The sequence below is a fragment of the Felis catus genome, chromosome D1 (assembly GCF_018350175.1).
Source record: "Felis catus isolate Fca126 chromosome D1, F.catus_Fca126_mat1.0, whole genome shotgun sequence".
Lineage (NCBI taxonomy): Eukaryota > Metazoa > Chordata > Mammalia > Carnivora > Felidae > Felis > Felis catus.
The window spans coordinates 89321200-89342644 of record NC_058377.1 but is presented as its reverse complement, the minus strand read 5'-3'; the positions used below and the strand labels follow the sequence as shown (position 1 = coordinate 89342644).

General features: G+C 49.6%; 1 protein-coding gene and 1 long non-coding RNA gene across 2 annotated transcripts in view; one reads left to right on the top strand and one right to left on the bottom strand.

Moving 5' to 3' along the window:
- Nucleotides 1–2048: 2048 nt before the first annotated feature.
- Nucleotides 2049–4547, bottom strand: FJX1 (four-jointed box kinase 1). The gene has a single exon (XM_023239768.2). The coding sequence runs from the start codon at nt 4271–4273 to the stop codon at nt 2972–2974; it is 1302 nt and encodes a 433-aa protein (XP_023095536.2). The 5' UTR covers nt 4274–4547; the 3' UTR covers nt 2049–2971.
- A 1197-nt stretch (nt 4548–5744) lies between these two features.
- LOC123380572 overlaps nt 5745–21445 on the top strand; it is a 37534-nt gene continuing 21833 nt past the window's right edge. Inside the window, exon 1 of the long non-coding RNA XR_006586529.1 lies at nt 5745–5841. This is a non-coding gene — a long non-coding RNA (uncharacterized LOC123380572). The remainder of the gene's footprint in view (nt 5842–21445) is intronic.

Sequence of the window (21445 nt, the reverse complement as noted above, 5' to 3'; positions counted from 1 at the left end):
TTGGCTTTGATGATGAAAATTAGTCGAAGTTTACCGAAGTGTAAGAAGGGCAAGAGGTTTTTTTAAAGATGAAAAGGAAGTGAGGGTTTTTTTTTTTAAGTACCTATTACATGCCCTTATGTTTTATAGGTTAACATTAAATCCCACAATACTCTGATGGAATCTCCATTTCATAGATGAGGGAACTAAGTTAAATGATTTGCTGAAAGTAAATAGGTGAGGGGCAGGATTCAGGATACAGTTTGCCTGCAGAATCCATTACTCTTTCCACATCACGCTGTAGCCCGAAAGGTAAAAAAATTTTTTTTTCGTCATCTGAAAAATGATTTGGCCCTAGCACTATTCACTGACCATGGCAAATCTTTAATTGATCTTTCCATGCCATAGCCTACCGATTATCCACGAGGAATGGCAACAGTTAAGGCCCGTTCTCTGTAATTAAGCCTTGGTTCCCTTACCAACTCCACCATGTAATTACACTTACTTCTCGAACAGGCAGATATGGTTCACTAAAGGACCTGAGAACAGCCATTTAAATGAAGCTTAGTTTCTTGCTCTGGTTTGGTCAAGTCTGGGCTTGGGCACATGAAGAATGCTGCTGACCCTGAACTCACCAATGCTGATGCTACGTGGGAGTCGGGGTGTATTTCCTGCGTATTCTGTGAAACTTCGAACTTCTTCCTGCTCGTTTTCCTCAATGAACATGTCGAGTAAAAATGCAGGTTGCTAAATATTTATCCTTTTCTTGGAGCAGCCTGGGCTGACTTAGGCAGCAAGTCTCATATAGTTATTAATCATCAGAAATGGAAAATGTTTCTTTTTGAAAGGTATAATTATCAGAGGTCTCACACGAACAAGATCTTGAAAAGAAGATAGTATTTGCCATCATCAGTACATTCTGCGGCTGTACTAATGAAAAAATTTGGCTTATCCCACAAAGTTTATGGACTTTTTTTTCAGTTGAAATAAGATTTGGCTTAGCATAAGGCACTAAAAGGGTAAGGATGGTTTTAAATAGTGAAGTTACGCAGGGCTGTGTTGTAATGTGGAGCAGCGAGAAGGGGAACCCACAGAGATTCAATTATCTTCAGGAGTCTAGAAAACCCTAGGCTTACAAATGCACACCAAATAAACCAACTATTAAAGCAAACAAAAGTTGCTTGGAGTTAGAAGTCATTAAATAAAAATGAGATGACAAGCAAGGTCACTTGGACCCAGAGATCGAATGAAATCTCCAGATTAAACACCGGAGGGTTTAAAATAAACACAAACCAACCCCCCTCTCCTCTTCCCTCATGGGTCAAAAAGGAGCTTAAGACAATCCAAAAATATTTTCTGAGTTTGAAGTCCCCAAAAAGCAAGGATTCAAAGGTCACATACAAAGTACTGCCCACTTTCTTGGTCTCACCATGGCTATTCTGAGGGGACTGTGCAATTAGTACCTGGGGGGGAAAAAAAACTCTTAAGAGAGTTGGAGAGGTCCAGATGTTGGAGATTATGACCTCCTGGATAAAATGGAATTTAACGAAAAGAATTAATTTATGACTTTCTCTCCCTATTTACAGTATGTGTTCAGCTTATTATCTGTACATATTGTGATGCACAGCAATTACAATGCTGAAAATAATGGGCAACACGTGTCCACTGTAGTTAAGTTTAAAAGGGGGGGCATTTGTCACATTTTAGTCTGCACATCTGGTTCTACAATATTTGCCAACTGAATAATATAGAAATATATTGCAGTGAAAATCCTTTCATATTAAAGTTTTATTTGCCAGGAAGTAGAATTCTTTCCTTTCCTCTCTCTCCCCCCCACATTTTATGCTGAACTCTGAAATTTCCAGCACTAGGGTTCATCTGAGCAAACAGGACAGAGAATCTGCTCTTGTCTTTGTTTAATTCTCCAAGTTCTGATAGTGACAATTGGGATATATATGCATCCTTTGTTTTGTAAAGCACATCCACAAGGGAGAAACCCTAAGGCTTATTCTAAAAAGCTGGTAGGGCATCAGATATCTCCCACACTTAAAACCACAGAAATTAAATTCTAAATTTTAAACTCCCTTTTATTGAAATATAAGTTTGTTTAGCATATTTACAACACTTTATGCACATATATACACAGAAGGCAAATTCTGTCAAATAAAAAAGTTTTTCTTAATAAAAAATTAAAATAAAAACAAAGTAAAGTGCATGAAATTCATTTTCTTCTGGTGAACATCATCATTGTCAAAATTTTGGTCGATGGGGAGGGGGGAGGAAGAAGAAATTCATTACTTGACTCAGCGCATACAGCCGGTCCTGTATTTGTAGCCCTCAGGCCAAAATGACATGTGGTAAGGAACAAGTCAGGCTCATTGTCAGGGTCTGTAGGACCCCCACCCCGGTTCCGAAGGTCCTGCTCTCTTTGTCCTATCGGGAGCCTTCCCCCAGCTCCTAACAGTGATCTCACCATCACGGTGCTGGAACAAAGGCGGAACACAGGAAGGGGGCTCCACCAGCCAATGTCACAGCCCAGCTCCGGGGCCACCAGCGCAGCGTTTGGTAGGAAATGCAGGATTAGCTCAACGGCTCAAACAGAAGTTTTCCTTTTTCGGAAGGGGAATGCGGGGGCCAAGGAATGGGATGCATCTCCCACGGAGACGGCCACCCGGGGGCCAAACTCCGCAGCCCGTTTCTTCGGCTCCAAACTCAGTGCTGGCACAGGGTAGAATCCTTTCAGAGGCTGGGCGGAAGGAATGGTTCACTTCTTCCCCCGGTGAGTTCGTCCTCCCAGAACTTTGAAAGGAAACGGCAGGAGACGGAGAGAAAGGGGCAGGTGGGTGAAGCTGAAGTTTTAGCCTCCTTCCCGCTCCGGCCATTGGCTGGGCGTTGGCCGGCTGGTCCCCCGCGGCGGCGGCCGAAGCGACGGCCCTTCCCCCATCAGCCATTCCTCAGCCAGGGGTCTCTCTCTCTCTTCCTCCAGGGTACGCTAAGTCCCCGGTCGGCGGCCGTACTTGGCCTTACAGTGCAAAATGTGCTTGGCGAGGAAGTCGAGGCGGCGCTGCAGCAGCTGAGCGTGGGGGTCGGCGAGCGCGGCCAGCTCCGGGAAGCGAGGCTCGTGGCGCTGGTAGAGGCGCAGCAGCCGGGCGGCCGCGTCCTGGCCGCGGTGCAGCTCCAGGACGCGCCGCGCAGTCCGCTCGCGGAACACGCACACCGACTGCAGCAGCGGCTCGTTATATTTGTCCCACATGCCCGCCACCCGGTAGCCGTGCACCAAGCCCGCCTCGTTGTCCAGAAAGACCAGCGCCCCGCCGGGGCCGCGGTGCAGGTTGCTGGTGGCGCGCTGCATGACGCGCGGGTCCCACTGCAGGCTGAAGAGGTTGCTGACGAGCCGGTCGAAGTTGGCCGTCAGGTAGTCAAAAAGGATCAAGTCGGTCCACTGCACCAGGTCCACCAGCTCCGCCTGGCTGCGGTTGGCCAGCTCGCCCCCGGCGGCACGCAGGGGCCGCAGCTGGCCGTCCTCCGAGCGCCAGGGCGCGGGCACCACCACGTCCGTGAGGTTGGGCAGCCAGCGCGTCAGGCTCACCACGCTGCCCTCCGTCCAGTGTGCGGCACGAAGCTCCTCCTGCACCTGCGCCCACTGCGCGCCGCGAGGCTCCACCCGGGCCAGTGCCAGCGGCGGCACGTGGCGCTGGAGGCCCAGCAGGCGCGCCAGGTAGTAGGACAGGGCCTCGCCCTGTATCTGCTCGGGGTTGATGCCGTAGCGCACGCAGGCGCGGGTGCCGTCGGAAAAGCGGGCCAGCCGGTTGGAGCTGCGCCCGCAGCCGCCGCGCTCCAGGGCCACCACCCGGGCGCCGCGCGCCGCCTCCAGCCACGCCGCCGCCTGCGACTCCGAGAAGCCGCGGGGCACCTGCTCCTCCAGGCCGCGGCTCCAGAAGACGCCCCCGTGCACCACGGCGCGCCCCTCCGGCCCGAGCCGCCGGGCTGGCACGTGTCGCTTGCGCTCGCCCGGGGGCCGCCGGGGCGGGCCGTCCGCGCCGGCCGCCAAGGTGAGCAGCGCCCGGAAAGTTTTCAGGGAGCCGCCGCGGGCGTCCCGCGCTAGGGGCGGGGGCAGGGGGAAGCGAGGCGCGGGCCCCGGGCCGCCGCTCCGGGCCGGGCGCCGCGGGAGTCGGTCTTCGGGCGGCTGGGTGCGCGGCGGCAGGAGCCCGCCCCACAGCGCCAGCAGCGAGCCCAGCGCCAGCAGCCAGAGCCCCGCGGCGGCGGCGGCGGCGTCCCGCATCCTCCTGCCCATGCTCCCCCGGCCGTGCCGGGGCCGCCGCCGCTTCAAGCCGAGCCCGGGCGCCCGGGTCCCGGCGGCGAGGCGGGCCCGGCAGCGTGCTGGCTCCGGGGCTCCGGGCGCCTCAGCCCCATCGCGGCAGCGGGGCTCTGCCTGGCGCTCCGCCCCGCGCTGGGAACTCGCCTCGCCGCCGCTTCCCAGCTGCTTTTGTATTTCGCTGTGAGACCCTCGGGCGGGCGCGATTCACAGGCGCCCGGACCACGTGGGAGCGAGGGGGATCCCCCTCCCCCTCCGCGGCCGCGGCTCCCCGCCCCCCACTCCCCCGCCCCCTTCCCCTCCTCTTCCCCTTAAAGCGGCGATGGCTCTTTCCGAGCGGGAGAGGCGGCCCCACTTCGGTCGGGGACTTAGCGGCCTGGAGGAAGCCGGGCTGGCGGCGCCCGCGCGGGGGCGTCGGAGGGGGCGGCACCGAGCTGGAGTGGCGCGGGGTAGGAGGGCCGCGGCTCGGTCCCTGGTTGGAGAGGTCGCCGGGTCCCCGCGCCGGGGCAGCGCCGGCCTCCTGCAAAGTTCAGACTGACCCCTGCCGCGCTCTGGGCGCCGCCTGGCGAGTGTTGGGGCGGGTCCCTTCGCCTGCTCGCTTTCCGACGGTGTGATTCACCCTGCCTTTATGTAAATCCCTGGGAATCTCTCCGAGCCACGGAGGATGTGACTCCAGCCCGGTTAGAGGAGCCGTCTGTAGCAAACAACTTTGAACCGACCCCCCTTTTCGACTGTGCTTACCGCGGCGGGTCGCTGCGGGCGTGTGCGCTTTGACGTTGGTGGTTCCGTCTTTCCCGTGGGACTCACGGGGGCATTAAACCTGGCTGTGCAAGTAATAGAACACCTAGGGCAGCTCCTAGCCTTTCGTTCATCGATTCAACAAAGCGTCGGTCTCAGGGCAGTAAAACCCACAGATTCTCCCCGTGTTCGAGGAGCTGACGTTCCTGGGAGAGGTTCAGGTTGCTAAGAGAGCATTGTGTAACCCAGGATCCGACCTAGTGCAGGAGGTAGAGGTGCCAGGGACACACACACACACACACACACACACACACACACTCTCTCTCTTTCTCTCTCTCTCTCTCTAAAGAAATGATACAGTTTTGCCCACGAGGAAACTGAGGCAGGGAGAAGGCTTGCTCAATATGCTAGACTTAGCAAGTGCACAAACTAAAATGCAAACTTGGGCCTTCTGGCGGCGTGCCACCTGATTTTCCCTTCATCAAGAAGCTCATTACTTTATCAAGTTGCCAGCATCTTCATTTTTTTTTTTTAAATCGTTGTCATTTAGCCAGTTACTTTCGTCTCCAAAAGTGACTTTCAATTCGAATGAAAAAGAATCCTGATATTACATTTGACTTGCTGGTTTAATGGCTTAAGGGAAAAATATGATTGGGGAGGGGGTGGAAGAGAAAAAACCCAAAACAATGACATAACAGATCACATTGTCTTCCAGCCACCTCTGGGTTCAAGCCACCAGGAAGGCTCTTGGATAAGAATTGACTTTCCCCCTTCCCTCTCTGCAGGAGCATGTCCCAGAAACAAAACAGGTAAGACACAAGATGGGGGTGGGGTGGGGGTGAAGGTGGAATCCACCTCCTGAAAGCAAGGGTTTGCCATGTTTTCTTGCATGTGTTTCTTTTCTCTCTTTATCCTCCATCAGGTGCACATGGGGGTTTTTGACTTTATGAGCTCATCAGCTGGCACTGATTATATTTTATTCTCCAAAGAATGAATGTTTAGAGTTATAGGGCAGACGCCCTCATGTTTGTGGCTGAACAGAGGCATCAACAGACCGTATCTGGAGCCTTCTAGTGCTTACCCTATATGCCCTCAAGTGTTTCCATATTGGCTGAAGTGTGGAGTCTTTGTTGAATCTGTTCCACACCACACAGCTATATCATGCCTTTTTATAGATCTTATCTGATGATGCGCTGACTGTGGCTCCCATATGTATGCATCAAAACATATTAATTCAGTAAAAGATACTTTCTGCTCTCTGTATGCTCTGTACCTTCTGTTTCCCTAAAGGGCAGGGACTAATGTTTCTTGACAACCTTTTATTTTTCTTACCACCTAATATAATATATTACACCAAATAGATGCTCAGTAAATTGAATTTGATTTTTTGTCTTTTGGTTTAACTTCTGAGAATTTTTTTTTTTTTTTTTAAACGCGATGCTTTCAGCTTGGGTAAACTGTAAGCAAGATCTCCACCTTGTGGGCACAAGTGGGATATCATCTGTGTATGCGTGTTTCACAGGATAATTCATTATTTCAGTTAAATTCTGAGAATATTAGGCGGCTACCACAGTCCGTCACATGTCCTAGGTGCTATGGGGAAATGAAAAGTAGTCGGCGTCTTTGTCTTTTTAGCTGTTAACAAAAACTATAGAGAACTGCCAGGGATAGTTCACGGTAAACTATGAGGCAAGGAGTCCCTCTTGTCTGTTTCAGGGCTGCCTGGCACCGTGCCTGGCACTTAGTGGGTGTTCAGTATGATTTGGTGAATAAGTCATTGGAATGTTAATGAGATTAAGTTTCGGCAAGTGGCATGTTGGTTTATTTATTTATTTATTTATTTTTTACTTTTTTTTTTTAACGTTTATTTATTTTTGAGACAGAGAGAGACAGAGCATGAATGGGGGAGGGTCAGAGAGAGAGGGAGACACAGAATCTGAAACAGGCTCCAGACTCTGAGCTGTCAGCACAGAGCCCGACGCGGGGCTTGAACTCACAGACCGTGAGATCACAACCTGAGCCGAAGTCGGCCGCTTAACTGACTGAGCCACCCAGGCGCCCCAGTTTTTTAATTTTTTAAATAAAATCTGTGTACTACTAAAAGGTACAAAATAAGAACTTTCGTTCAGTTTAAAAGGAAAAAAATATTGGTGAAGGCTCCACATAATGTAGGAAGAGGAAGCACGTGGCTTTCCTTCAGGGAGAGCTGGCCTCCAACCCAGCAACTCCACATCCCGGAATCTTTCAGTCATGTTCCTGGTACTGACGAAGAAAACTGGGCCTTAAAGAGGTTGGCTAAGCTCTTACCCCTAGGAAGATGGGCTGACCTTATCGTAGCCCTTTGCCCGTAGCTACAGGACTGAATGCACCTCATACCACAATGGGATGCGCTAACAGAAACTTGAACAAATGCACCGAAATGCAGAGTTCCGTAAAACCGAAGGAATAAGCCAAAACCAAAATGCAAGGCCCCAATGGAATGCAGTTTTAAAATGGTCTTTGATGATTTTAGAGAGTATTTAAACACACCCCTGTGTTTTCACCTGTAAGATGACCACACTCCCTCCTGCCTTTACTTCCCAGTCCAAGGACACTCCTCTCCCCCACTCCTGGCCAAGTCACTGTGGCTCAGACTGTGGGATAGCACAGTCTGATGCTTGCGGATAAAGGAAGGTGCTGCTCATCTGTCCCTATGAACCTATTTTCACCTTGAAAACTTTCTTAATATTCCTCGGAGCTTCTCCCTGAGCCTTGACTTCCAGTTGCTTCAAATTTTTCCATAGTTCTGTTTGAAGAATGATGTGGCTCATTTAACAGTGCCTCCTGGGGAAGAGGGTGGGGGTGGAGTGGAGGGTTGGGAGCAGGGCTGGAGGCTTGGAGTTGGAACGTTTCCCAAGTCTGGCATTTCCACATTCTGGCTGTTTCCTTTCTGGCCAGTTGTTTCCCTTCTATGAGTTTAGATTTCCACATCTGAGAAATGAGGGTAATAAATCCTACCTACCTCACGCAGTTGTTAGGACGTGCTAGCGAGATATTAACAATCACCACAAAGCTGGCGGCAAACACCGAGTGCTTATTATGGGCTTGGCACGGGGCTAAGCCCCGCACATGTGTCATCTGCTTTAACCTTTCCAGCAAATACGATTGTCCCCCTTTTACAGATGGGAATGCTGAAGCCTAGCCAATGACTAGCCTGAAGCCATATAGTAAATAAAGGGCAGGGCTGAGATTCTAGAATGATGGAGGACAAACCCTTTGCAAAAAAAAAAAAAAAAAAAAAATTATTGCATTAAATCCAAGTAGACTCAACTCAGATTACATTTTGCTTTGAAATGTTCTCTGGGGTTGCTACTAAGTGAAACGGTTAAGAGACCAAATCCTCAAGCCAAATTGGGTTTAAAACTTCCCGGGCATGTAACCTTAAGTTACTTGACCTCTCTGTGCCTCAGTGTACTCATTTGTAAAGTGTGGTTGTACGAGTATTGTTGGTGTTATTAATACTAATGGTAACAATTATGTAACATCTGATGATTAACACTACTTATCGGTAACAAACCTTGTAGGTCATTGTGAGGATCAAATTAGCTCCTGTATTTAAAATGCTTGAAAGACTATCTGAGTTCATTCTTCTAGTATTTGTGTGACTATGTGTGAGATTATTAGCTCTGTGACCCTGGGCAGCTTTCTAACCTCTCTGGGCCATAGTTTTATTTGGGTCTGCCTTTCCCCCATTCTCTGTCCTGTAGGGTACCGTATTTTTCTGCTTGAGGATCACTTTCCCTTCCTTGGTATGTCTCTGTTGGGTCTTGAGCTCAAGAATTGCTTACCTGATCCCGTCCTCACATACCTGGCTGCCAGGGGCAGGTATTTACACACCTTGTTCCAGGTAAATCCTGCTGGATAGCTAGAAGGAGGTCAGGAAATGTAGTAGACTTTGCAATTAATCTGTCTGCCTGAATGAGTCCTGCTTTTAAGAATACACTGTGTTTCTGGAAAGAAAGTCAAAATTGACATAAACCCGTAATTTATGGTGAGAATAGCATTTTTATGAACCTCTTTATTCCCTTTTTGACCTGCTTTTGAAAAAGATTCCTGTAGCCACTGGTGTTAGAAGCTAGAATCTAAAGGTTAGTGCTCTGGCGAATTAATTTAGCAAGTTTTAAAGCCGTGGCCGAGACGAACCTGTCAGATAGCGTCATACTCTAGTTACAGGGTGTGGTGATAAAAATACCGGGCTGGGCATTTGGGGACAGGAGTTTTTTTTTTTTTCTCTGCTATAATTTAGTTCAACTGCAATTTTGTCTTCAAGTGGCGAAGGCCAAGAACTGGGCAGTAAGTGATGGGCCATCTGTTTTTCTCTCCTCATTAACGCCTGTGTTGGGAGCTCTGGTTGGTTCTCTTCAGCTTTCTCTTTTGTCCTCCTTCCCGGCAGCTTCCCATTCTCCCTGAGCCTGGGGCTGGAAGAGAAGCTGAGCCCTGGTTGGGCTAAGCCAGTCATGGTGTTTTCAATCCCCTTGCCCGTGTCAGGTGTAGGCATAGGCTTGTGACGCCATTCTGGCCAGTGAGACCTGGAAGACCCCAGAGGTGTTTCCGGAAAAGGTATCCATATTATGGCAAAAAGACACGGAAAAGGTGTGGCCCCTTTTCTCCGTGGTTCAGGTCCAGCTCTGAGGGCTGGAATAGGACAGTCACTGTATAACTGCACAGTGAGGCAGGCAGAGCAGAAGGAAGGAGCCTGGGTCCTTGGTAATGTCATCAAACCCTCAAATTAATCCACCCTGAAGCCACCTTTCCTCTGGACTTCTTGCGTGGTTGAACGCTCTCCAAATTGGGGCTTTTTGCTGTTTGCAGACCAGTGATTCCTAGATGATACCATCTCTCACAGAGGAGCTTACAAACCGGAGAGGAGCCAACACATAAATAGATCTCTCCCATCACAACTGTGCTCCTGGGCAGGCAGCGAAGTGAAGTCTTTAGGCACATGTGCCCTGCAGCCGGGTCCAGTCTTGCATTTGCTAGCTGTGCCATCTTGGGAAGGTCACTTAACCTCTCTGAGCCCATTAACTTATCTGAAAAGTGGAGATGATAACTGTACCTGCCTCATAACATTATTGTGTGGATGAAATGCACATTAAGCAGTTAGTAAGTTGCTCAGTAAATATTATTGATTGCTCTAGCAATTATGGAAATATAAGCTATGTGGGAACACGGAGGACGGAGCAACAGATTCTGTCTACCAGGAAAGGCCAGGAAGGCTTCACCAAGGAGGCAGATGTTAAACTGAGTCTGGAAGGGTAAGTGGGGGTTTGCAGGTCAGGTTTCGGGGAGAAGGGCATTCAGGCGAGCAGAGGGAACAACATGGGAGCTCAGCAGCCATGTGCCCACGGGCAGATTACCACATCCTTCAGGAGCTCAATTTCCTCATCCTTAAAAGCACTTGAGTATGTGGGATTAGCTTAATCCGCTTTTGATAAAAGAAACAATTCTCAGGCCCCCTCCCTAGTTTGGGAAGCCCTGGGTCAGAGATCTTCTACAGACCCTTCGTCACCCATCTAGGACTGTTTCCCTGCACCCTGAAGAAATTCACTCAACAAACATTTCCCACTAAAGGGGGTGGCGCTCCCCAGCTTTGTTGATTTCTTTGTTCATTGCCACCCAGAGCTTTATCCGGTGCGCAATTAGCAATGCTGTCCCCGCTCAGCTTCCTTGGGAGCCCTGCACATCTCATCAGTCAGATAGATGCTGAAGCTTAATTAAGCTTGTAAAGCTTTCTGATTTTCTCAGATGAAAGGTGGCCCATAAGTACCAGGTTTTATTTTGGTGGCTCCTGCCAAGGGTTATTATAAATAGGGCTTCGTGTGCACTGGCTGAGCTCTTCGGTTGATAATGTGTCAAGACCAATCGAGGCTTCTGCGAGTGGAGATATTATCATAATGGTTCCATCATATGCAGTGGGTGTTAATGGAAGGGGCTGTGGAAAAAAAAGAAAAAAACGTGGTGCAGGCAGCACACCCGGGATAGAGGTGGCTGCCAGTGAAATATCGGCTGCTCATGGGATCTCCATCATAATCATTAGCTATATTAGCCTTGGAGCCATTCCTCTGCCGTCTCTTTTAGACCAGACTCAAACTCAAATAAAAAATGGATGCTTTAACTCCAAATGAAAATATATTCCTTTGCTGCTTTTTAAAATCCATTTACATTAAAATGATGGCCAGCAGGTAAGTAATTCATAACCGGGGGCTCCCTGCAGTGCGGACGAGTGTCATCAGAACTGGTGAGCAGCCTAAGTGGGAAAGCAAGAGACCTGCAGACCCGGGAAGGTCATGGCCAGTGGGACTGAATAGGGGCTGGAAGGGGTAGCTAACAGGCACTCGCTAGTGGGGAGGAGTGAATGGAGAGATAGCTTCAAGTCTCAACAATGAGATGGGGGGAAGCCGGCTCGAAGGTCTTCAGTAACACAGCCCTGGTTATGAGTGTGCCAGCTTCCTGGGCCCCAGGTTGCATCGCCTAAAACCAGTCTTCCGCATCCCATAGGCAGACGGTCAATAACGTCTGGGGATGATGATGATGGCGACGGTGAAGATGGTGGCCGTCGTGTGGTGCCTTGTTGTTAGTTGAACCGTCTCCGCTCTTTTGAAATTCAGTTAATCTTTATCCAGATTCCTATTCCACGGTTTGGGAGGGTACAGAGACTTTCCCTCTATTTCTGAGGGTCCCTGGGGCTTTGTTCCTCAAGCTTGTCCCTCTGCACCTGCTTCTTGCGTTCCTATTTGTTGCCTTGGCCCCAGCATACATTAACGTGGCTGTCAAGTTCGGTGTCTTCATGACTCCTCCTCCACCAAATCCACTTGGACCGAAGGTATGAGTTTAGTGGCTTTACCGAAGATCTTCGGGGCTCGCCAGACTTGAGCGGGGAGGGTGTCTCCTCACTGTGCAAGGCCTTCGTCCATCTAGCCTCCCTTCCCCGTCCTCTGTCTCCTCCTCTGCCCTTGGTGGAGAAACAGGCAGACTTCCCCCTTACTCCGCGTAACACGGGGCTACTCCCCCTCAGGCCTCCTCAGGACCTCAGGTTCTGTTTCAGGCCAACAAACTGTCGAAGTTTTTCTTGTGATCAAACTGGGAAGAGGATACCGGTGGACACCGATACCAACAGGGGGTTCCTACACGCAGGACGGTGTGCTGAGAGCTTTGCATGCACTTAATCTTTAAAACCCACCCCATCCTGCCCCGGAGTTGTTATTCCCCCATTTCACTGATGGGAAAACTGGAGCGTTGTGACAAGTAACACTTGGCCCAGGAGGCTTCCGCTAAGTGACACAAGAGGAATTCCAACGGTGGTCTGCCAAAAGAGCAAAGATACGTTAACCGCAATAGCACGTGGCCTCCTGGGGCTGAGAAACACCCTGGTGAGTCAGCAAAGGGACCTCTTGCTAGGGACTCGTCTCTTCCTCGGTACTGGCACGTTGTCTTCCCCCAAGCATCGGAAACAGGTGCTTACTTAGATCTCTCCTGTGTTGCATGATTGAGCCCATCTACTACCGGGAGATATCGTGTGGACTGGAAAGTTCCGTGTGATTAATGTTGTATCAGGTGGGATAAGAATGGCTGGAAAAAAAGTGGGCTGACCTAACTGTCTCGGGGAGGGCGCCATTGCTGTCTCAGGGCCAGAATCGCCTGAGCGTCGCACACAAGAATGCCCACTGTAATCTCTCCTCTGATTTCTCCCCTCCCCGAGAGCCAGCTCTGAGATGAGCAGGCCTCTGTGGGGCCGGTCATGTTTGTTACACACCATACACCGCGACGTGCTTTTGAACATCTCTGGTTCCTTTTCCTTTCAACTGAGGGAAAAAGGAAGCAAGAAACCTCAGAGGCCGTTTCTTGCCTGCCTGAGTTTAAAGAACGGCTGCATTTTAGGGACAATATGGGCCTAAGGAATAGCGGGAGAGGGCTGAGGATTAATGACAGTGATATATTTATACAACCCCTTGCAGTCTTGCTGAGTACTCTCCCGTGCCAGTCCGTTGGATTTTTATACCATCCTGCTAGGGAGCAGGAGGGGGCAGGCGTGAGTGACTGTTCGATGTGCTGAAGGAGGAAGCTGAGCTTCATTGCGTTGTGTGATGAGCACAAGGTGAACAGCTAGTTCCTGGTGACCTGGAACTTGAACACACTTCACCTGACTTCCGCCTCAGAGCTTTCCCATAGCATTCCCTCTTTGCTCAGTTGTGTTCACACCTGCAGCCTCTGTCACTATTCTGGTTTTCCACATGGTTACAGGTTTATGTTACGTGTATATTACAATGTCCACTAAAGCTCCTCGCTCCGGTAAGGAGGGAGGAAAACAGAGCCCAGGGACGATTCCTAAAGAGCTAAAATATTTAAAAACTCCTCTCCCCATCAGTGGTGACGTCTGTTTCTCCTGCTGGCATCTATGACAGAAAGGGGGAGGGAAAGAACAATCAAGAGAGTTAGGGGAAAAGAGAGGGATTATTGTAAAATCTTTTTCTTGGCTTGGCTCTTTCTGTTGGTTAAATAACCAGAGCATAAACAGGAGCTTTAACCTGAGGGAGTCAGAGGGAGGAAGTGGGAGAAATCACCAATCATTGGATTATTTTCTAAGTGACTTTTTGGGGGGTGGGGTTGGGGGGATCATAAAACAACCCAAAGTTGGCAAGGAAGAAATAGTAAGAAACAAAAATCTTTCTCTTTGTTCTCTGCTCCTGCGTAGGATACCCTTGCTCACACAGGGCAAAACCAAGCCAACAGACTAAAGCAGGTCTTTTCCCACGGAGGGGATCATTTAGTCTGGCAGCTCTGGGTGCCCCTTAAGATCAGCAAGGGAGCTGGACCACATAGAAGTCCTCCTGCCTTGGTTTTCTCATGTGTAAGATGGGACATGAGCGCTTGCGTGCTTTTTGGGAGGTCTGGGAGAATTACGTGAGATTATGGGAGTAGGTAAAACGGAGTACGTGAAAGGTCCCGATGGAGTTTCTGGCACGTTGCACATCATAGGCAGTCAGTCAGTATCACAAAGCACTTGCCCAGCTGCATAGAGTTGTGTCTGAGAGGATACATATAAGCTGTCAGTAATATTACTCCTGGAGAAAGGGTGTGTGTGTGTGTGTGTGTGTGTGTGTGTGGTGGGGGGAGGCGCTTCGACTTTTTGTTGTATACATTTTTACTTTCAATGTCCTAGAGTGTTTGGGGAAAGCATGCTGTGTAAATATTAATGGGTGTGTGTGGAGGGTCGAGTAAAAAGTTAGGATCGCACAGAAAATAATAAAGAATGGGACCTTTTGGTACTTCTGTCTTTGGGTGGTTGTAAAATTTGTACCTGCTACATTTGAATTGGCTTGGGTGGCAAGCGAAAGAAGCTAAGTCAAGGAGCGAAAATGGGACTTGGTGGAAGGACCTTGGAAGAGTTCGCCCATGGAAGAACTGGAAATTGGGTGTTGGAAAACACCAGAACTCAGGAGCCCTAGCCAGGTAAGCAGGAGGGCCTCCTGTCAGGGGAACAGGTGTAAGACAGCTTAGCCCCACCCCCCATCACCTTCCACTCAAGCTTTTACATTCCGGGGACAGGGAATCCGATTGGTCCGGTTTGGGACAAAAGTTTCTGCATCATCTGCTCAGCCAGCTTTTACCACCACGTGACAGGGCAGGTGGTATATAGGCGAGCGCTTCCTAGCTGGACCATCATGCACGTGACACTTCTGTGTTGCTTGATCTGGGGCACTTTATCACCTTGCGGTACTTTTTAGATAGGAATGGGAAGACTCTAACAATAAAATAAGTAGAGTTCGGCAGTCTCGACAGGGTGTATTGTACGCATCTTTGATAAGGAGCCAATGAAAATCAGAACCAAGCAGCAGTCTGCCGTGACTCGTCATTCACGTGCCTAGCGACACGTCACAGGTGACACGCCTGCCTTGGGTCTGAGTAAATGTTAATTGCGATGGCAGACACACCCACACAACAATAACCGTGCGTGTCTGCTTTGACTCCCCCAGTTAGCAGATCCAGAATTTCCATAAATTTGTTTAGTGATGCCTCTCGGATTAGGAAAGGAGTTTGAGACCTTCCTCATTAAGGTAAACGAAAGTAATAGGACATCTGACATCTGTGATTGTTCTGTCACTGGCTGTTACTCTATGGTGATGGGGAGGCAGGGAACATGAAGAACTTGAATGTATGCAGGATATATTTGGTGGGTGGGTGTGTGTGTGAGAGAGAGAGAGAGAGAGAGAGAGAGAGAGAGAGAGAGAATATTTCATTGCCCTAGGGCAGGATGATGTAGCCAGTCTTGCATAAGGCAAGCTCAGATCCGGCCCGCATTTTCTGTGCTGACCATCTGTGTTTCCCAGGAAAGAGGAGACCAGCCAGGGCCTGAGAGGTTTAGGAAAAAGTGAGAAGCAGGAAGCACGGCCAGTCCAGGAGGGGCTGGAGGAATGCTTTGTGTCCTTGCAATGCCTCCTGGCAACGCCAGCACCACAGAGGCCTGGCTTGGCTGCCTCCTCTCCCGTTAGCCCCAGAAGCGTCCTTCCCAGTGTCAGTAAATCCTCTCCCTGGCCACCCACCCGTTCCTTGTGACTTTTTTTTTTCCTAGGAATGGGTGTTGTTGGGGGAGATCATCAGAAACTACTTATTTGAAGGCAGAAGCCTCATCTCTACAAAGGAGGGATAGACTGATAACAGGTACCATTCACTGCATCTGGCTGTGTGCCAGGCAACCCCCATATCCTCACAAGCCCTTGCCGGTGGGTTTTATAACCCCTGTTTATAAACAAGGAAACCAGGGGCCTGAGAGCTTCAGTAGATCCCTCAAGTTGGCACGGCTCTTGAACGGAAAAGCCAGAGTGGAACCTGGGCCACTGTGTCTCCAGACCACTGAGACCTAACGCCTTCCCCATGTAGGAAAGCCAGCTCAGAAGGACCCAGGACCCAGCAGCTCTGCCACCCGTCACTGGCTGCTCTGGGACGAGCCACAGAACAGGGAGCAGTCTCAGCCTTAACTATAACAAACGGGGAATCCTGATGCAATATCTTTTCCCCAAGCCAGCCCTATAATAATATAATTTAAAAAATTTTTTTTTAATGTTTATTTTTGAGAGAGAGAGAGAGAGATAGAGCATAAGCAGAGGAGGGGAAGAGAGAGAAGGGGACACAGAATCTGAAGAGGCTCCAGGCTCTGAGGTGTCAGCACAGAGCCCAACGTAGGGCTTGAACTCGTGAACAGTGAGATCATGACCTGAGCCGAAGTCAGACGCTCAACTGACTGAGCCACCCAGGAGCCCCTGTAATAATGTGATTTTAAGCGAAGCCTTCGAGGCTATTCTTTTGGGGGATGTTTGGGAGACCAAGGCTCCATGAACTTCCAGGAGCTGCTATCCAACTGTGAGAGCCCTCTGAAGAGCTTGCTTGCTTGCTTGCTTTCTTTCTTTCTTTCTTTCTTTCTTTCTTTGCCTAGTGTTTGTTTATTTTTGAGCGGGGAAGGGGCAGAGAGAGAGGAGGACATTGGATCTGAAGTGGGCTCTGTGTTGACAGGAGAGAGCCCAATGCGGGGCTCGAACTCACAAACCGTGAGATTATGACCTGAGCTGAAGTCGGACGCTTAACCGACTGAGCCACCCAGGCCCCCCTGAAGAGCCCTTTTTCTACAGCCCCTGTTGGAAAACTTTGTTCCTCATCTGCAGCTTCAGATGCTGAGTGCTCTAACCTCTAAAGTTGCTGGAACAGGGCCATTAGGCTGAATAGTTTTATTGGAATTAAAAATATTGTGTATTTTGTGCTAACTGCCTCTGGCCAGAACTGGAATAGAAACGACGTGGCTTCAGACGCTACCATGCACTAATTAAACCAGCAGAGAATGAAGCAACAGAAATACAACAACGACAAAAATGGGAGCTGTGGGCTTCAGGATACTCCCCCAGCAGGGCCGTCGCGTTGAAATTTCCATTATTTTGAGTGAATGTGGCCCCAAGGAATCATGTAGGGATGGTTTTTTTTTTATGTGATTTCAGGGCAGTCTGTCTTGCAGTATAGGCATGTTAGTAAAGCTATACTGTGCTTGGTTGGGAAAAAAAAGTATGAAATATATGTATACCTAGGAAAGAGTCCAGGACGACATAGACCTGTTACCAGTGGGAACCTTGGGGAAAGGAAATTGGAAGAGAAAGAACTTTCTCCTTTTTCTTTTAAAACTGTTTTTATGTATTCCTGGCGTGCTTCTATTCATTACACTCGGCATGCGTTTTTGAACAGACTAGAATGACCAAGGAAGGGGATGCCTTAGAGCGAATGATTCATACTTCACGGCACTAGGTTGTCAAAAGGCAGATTAGATGGGTGACCATTAAGAAGCTGCCTGGAATGATGGGCCTGGAATGAAGACAGGAAGGGTCTGAGCTTGGCTGGTAGCCAGCGGGGATGGAAAGGAAGCGGGGAGGGGCTTGTGTGTCATTAAGAGCCAGGAGCTGGGGTGTGATAAATAATTTTAGATGGCAGTTTGAATGGGCTAAGGGGTGCCCAGATAGCTGGTGAAGCCTTAGTTTTGGGTGCGTCTGTGAGGGTGTTTCTAGAAAAGATGAGCATTTGAATCTATGGACTGAGTAAAGAAGATTCCCCCTCACCAGTGTGGGTGGGTGAACTTCCTTTTGCTTGAACTGGGACATCCATTGTCTCCTGCCCTCGGGCATTGGTGTCTCTGGGTCTCGGGCCTTTGGACTTGAACTAGGACTTAAACGATTGGCCCCCCTGATTCTCAGGCCTTTGGACTTGGGCTGAATTACACCACTGGCTTTCCTGGTTCCCTAGCTTGCAGATGGCGGATCACGGGACTTCTTGGCCTCCATAACTGTGTGAGCCACTTCCTAGAAGTCTCCTTTCCGTGTGTCTGTATAGATCCTACTTTTGTTGGAGAACACTGACTAATACACGGGGGTATCACACAAATTGGCTTAAAGCTTGCAAGGTGGTACTGTTTGCACGAGGATGAAACCTAGACATTGGTGATGAGTGGGTGGATGGAAAAATGAATTCCTTCCTAGAACACCCTTTGCTTTCAGATTTAGGCTGAACTCCTTTAAAAGCCCAACTAGGTCCTAAGTAACGGGGGTGTTTCTCATACTTTTCTCCTGACCTCAGCTATTCTTCCCCCAACCAGGGAGGGTTAAGGCCTTGTAAGCTGGACCATTTCCAGACGACTCACTGGGTCCCTTAGGTCTTTTTATGTTCTAACTATGAGAAACCCTCCTCTGAATGGCTTAGGCAATAAAGAAGTTTGATTTAAGGCACGAGTAACTAGAAGGTCTTCTGAGTTGGTTTGATTTGAGGCCTCACCAACGTCCTCAAACTCCTGGCCCAGTCTTTCAAGTTTGGTATTCTGCTCTTTATACAACAGCAGCCTGGCTTCCTCATGGTGGCAAAAGGGATGTGATAGTTCCAGCCCTTACCTCCACAGTATCTAGAAGAAGATAATGTTTTTCCCCTAGAAGTTCCTTGAAAAAATCTTCCCTTCAATTCTCATTGGCTCCAAGTGGGTCACGTGTCCATTCTGGACTGAGTCTCTTTGGCTAGAGAATGCTGACTGGCTTAGGTTTCTGGAGTCAATCACAGTTATATGGGTGTCAACCCACCCTTATATAAACGGTCAGCCCACTTTTCTCCCACCCATAGGGCCCATTACACCATGGGGGAGGGTTAGAGGGGCTATGAGGGAGCTGTCAAGTTCTAGTTTGGGATGATGGAGCAGGAATGGTCCGTATTTGGGGTGGATGGTGGTGAAAGAGGAAAATGGCCAAGGTAGGTGGTGGATTTTCCAAATTGAGAAGCAGGACAGTGAGTGTGAGCTCTGGTCAGGAGCTCAGAGTCCTCTCTAGAGCAGCACCCCTGAGGCTATGGTGGGGGGCCGTGGAGGAGAATGATTATGAGGTGCTGGGAGAACTGGGCACAGAGAACCAGGTCACGGGTGCTAGACAAGGGGCCTCCAGGGATTTGCCTAGCTCCGAGGGAGTGAGCCAGCCAGGGAGATGCCTCTTTCAAAGGGTCTGATGGCCTGAGTGGGCAACTGGTGAGTGGACCCCTTGGCAACATGGAGCAGTGTCACCACACAGCAGGTGGAGGGCCACTGACCCAGAACAGATCTGTGGCACTGAATGAGTTCATTTACGTAGAACACTTGGAATGCTAGGTGTGGAGGGCATGCCCAATCACTGGTAGCAGTGGTCTTATTTTTAATTTTTTTCATTTTAAGTTTATTTATTTATTTTGAGAGAGAGAGAATGAGCAGGGGAGGGGCAGAGAGAAACGGAGAGAGAGAGAGAATCCCAAGCGGGCCCTACACCATTAGTGGAGCCCAATGCGGGGCTGGAACTCACGAACCGTGAGATCGTGACTTGAGCCGAAACCACGACTCAGGTGCTTAACTGACTGAGCCACCCAGGCACCCCAGAAGTGGTCTGAGGACAAGGCCAAGATGGCAGAGCCAAGATGGAATCTGGGTGCTTGATGGTGGGATGAGTCACGCAATAACCCATACCAGCTTTTGACTTTATCTCCGGGCTTCTTTTATTTGAGAGAAATCTAAACCTCTGTCTGGTATAAGCTATTGTTATTTGTGTTTTATATGCAGCCGAGTCTAATCCCAACTGAGAAACTTGTGCCTTTCTGAACTTCCTATTGGGTGGAAATTAAATTCCTCACTGTCTAAACTGTTTGGAGTTGGTGTTGCTTTTACGTGCAGTCAATGGCGTCCTCATGGTTTCCTCTTCCAAACCCATACGGTTAACATCTGTATTGGTGAGTCAGCTACAACACAGGACTGTATTCTTCAATTCTCCGTGGCTTGTGGTGAGAGAGGTCCTAATATTGGGATCCCCACCACGTTCTACATACCTTTCCCGCCTCTAAGCCCCATCTTTGGGCAATAAATAGCTTCCAGAAAGCCCAAACAAAAAGCAGATGTTCCTGCTGGCGGCTCCAGGGGTGGTTCACCGTTGGTGGGAAATTCAGGCGGTTTCTTTGGCATTGACCTCAGCCTGCCATGGTAGTGCCCTCCCACCTGAGCAGGGAGGGTGAGGCTCTGAATAGCCTCCTGTGTGCTCCTGCTTCCCCACTGGCTGTCCTCCTCGCTCCCTCAGCCCGACCACGTGGGGTACCTCCCACACAAATCCTCGGGGAGAGGAGCTTTTAATAACTCGCAAGGCAACTATTGACTCAGGTTTTGTTTGCTTGCCACTAAGTTAGCATTTAATAAATGCAGGATTCTTGGCTTAATAGGCCGGTCATTGTGTATTATCAAAATGGCAAATTAATTATTCAAAGCTGTGCTTGAGATACACCAGAGATGTAGCAGGGGTGGCCTCTCTCGTTCCTCATTCGCAGTAAACACTGCGTTTCTGGCCAGTCGGTGTGTGTTTAAAGTATAATAGCTATCTTGTTAAATCCAAGTCTATTAAGCTGAAATGGAAGTCAGGAATTCGTAGGGGAGGGCGGGGGAGGGCTCCATCCGTGTGTGTTGAGAGCATCCCAAGCCACCGGCTTCATTACTCCCACCTCGCCGTGAGGATGCCAACGCCCGCTTGTAAAGCATGGCCGGGTTAATAATCGTTTGTTCTTCAGGGACAGAACCACCCATCATCCTTAACCCGAGAAGCTTTCTTTGGATGCAAACCTGCACCGTAATGACCATAAGGACAGCCACCCTTTACAAATGCCCGTTACGTGCCAAGTGCTTTAGACCCAGGATCTGCAGTCGTCACAGAAATCCCAGCTTACAGATGAGGAAACTGAGGCCTAGAGGGGTTAAACAGTCTGCCTAAGGTCACACGTGTGTTAACTGGCAGACCTGGGATTCAGACTCGGGTGATTTGGGCTCTAACGCTCATTGTCTCTCGTAAAGGCTCCGAGGCCTTGAATGTGTGTCCTGTGTCTCACACAGGAAGATGCTGTCCCTTGCCTCTTGGCTCAGAACCTGATCACTGGAGCTGTCTGTTTTACTGCCACCCCTGGTGGCTCCCCAGTCAGGTCCCAGATTGTCCCGGCTTTGGATGCACCCCAGCCTTTCCCCATTCTTGCAGTGCCTCACTGGGGCCAAGGCAAGAGGAGGCCATCCCGACCTACCTTTGTGCCTCTCTCCCTTTCCCATCCCTGCGTGCAGGACCGCAGGCTTTGTCCTCAGATGCAAATGAGATGGAAAAGAAATCCCCAAAGAGAAAAAAATATCCCATGTATCTGAGCCACTCATCTAGATTCTCTGTTTGGGTTTTCCCCTGCCCTGCTTTGTGAGCCCGTCCGAGCTCCATCCATGCGGGCCTTTTGTTTACCACTGAGACCCAGCAGCCCGCCAGTGGAGAGAGCATAAGACATGAGCAGCTGCCTGCCTGGGGACCTTATTCTAGCTCACAGTGTAGG

Bases quoted from the DNA above. Each gene is read 5' to 3' on its own strand.
- FJX1 (XM_023239768.2), bottom strand. From the start codon at position 4,273: ATGGGCAGGAGGATGCGGGACGCCGCCGCCGCCGCCGCGGGGCTCTGG.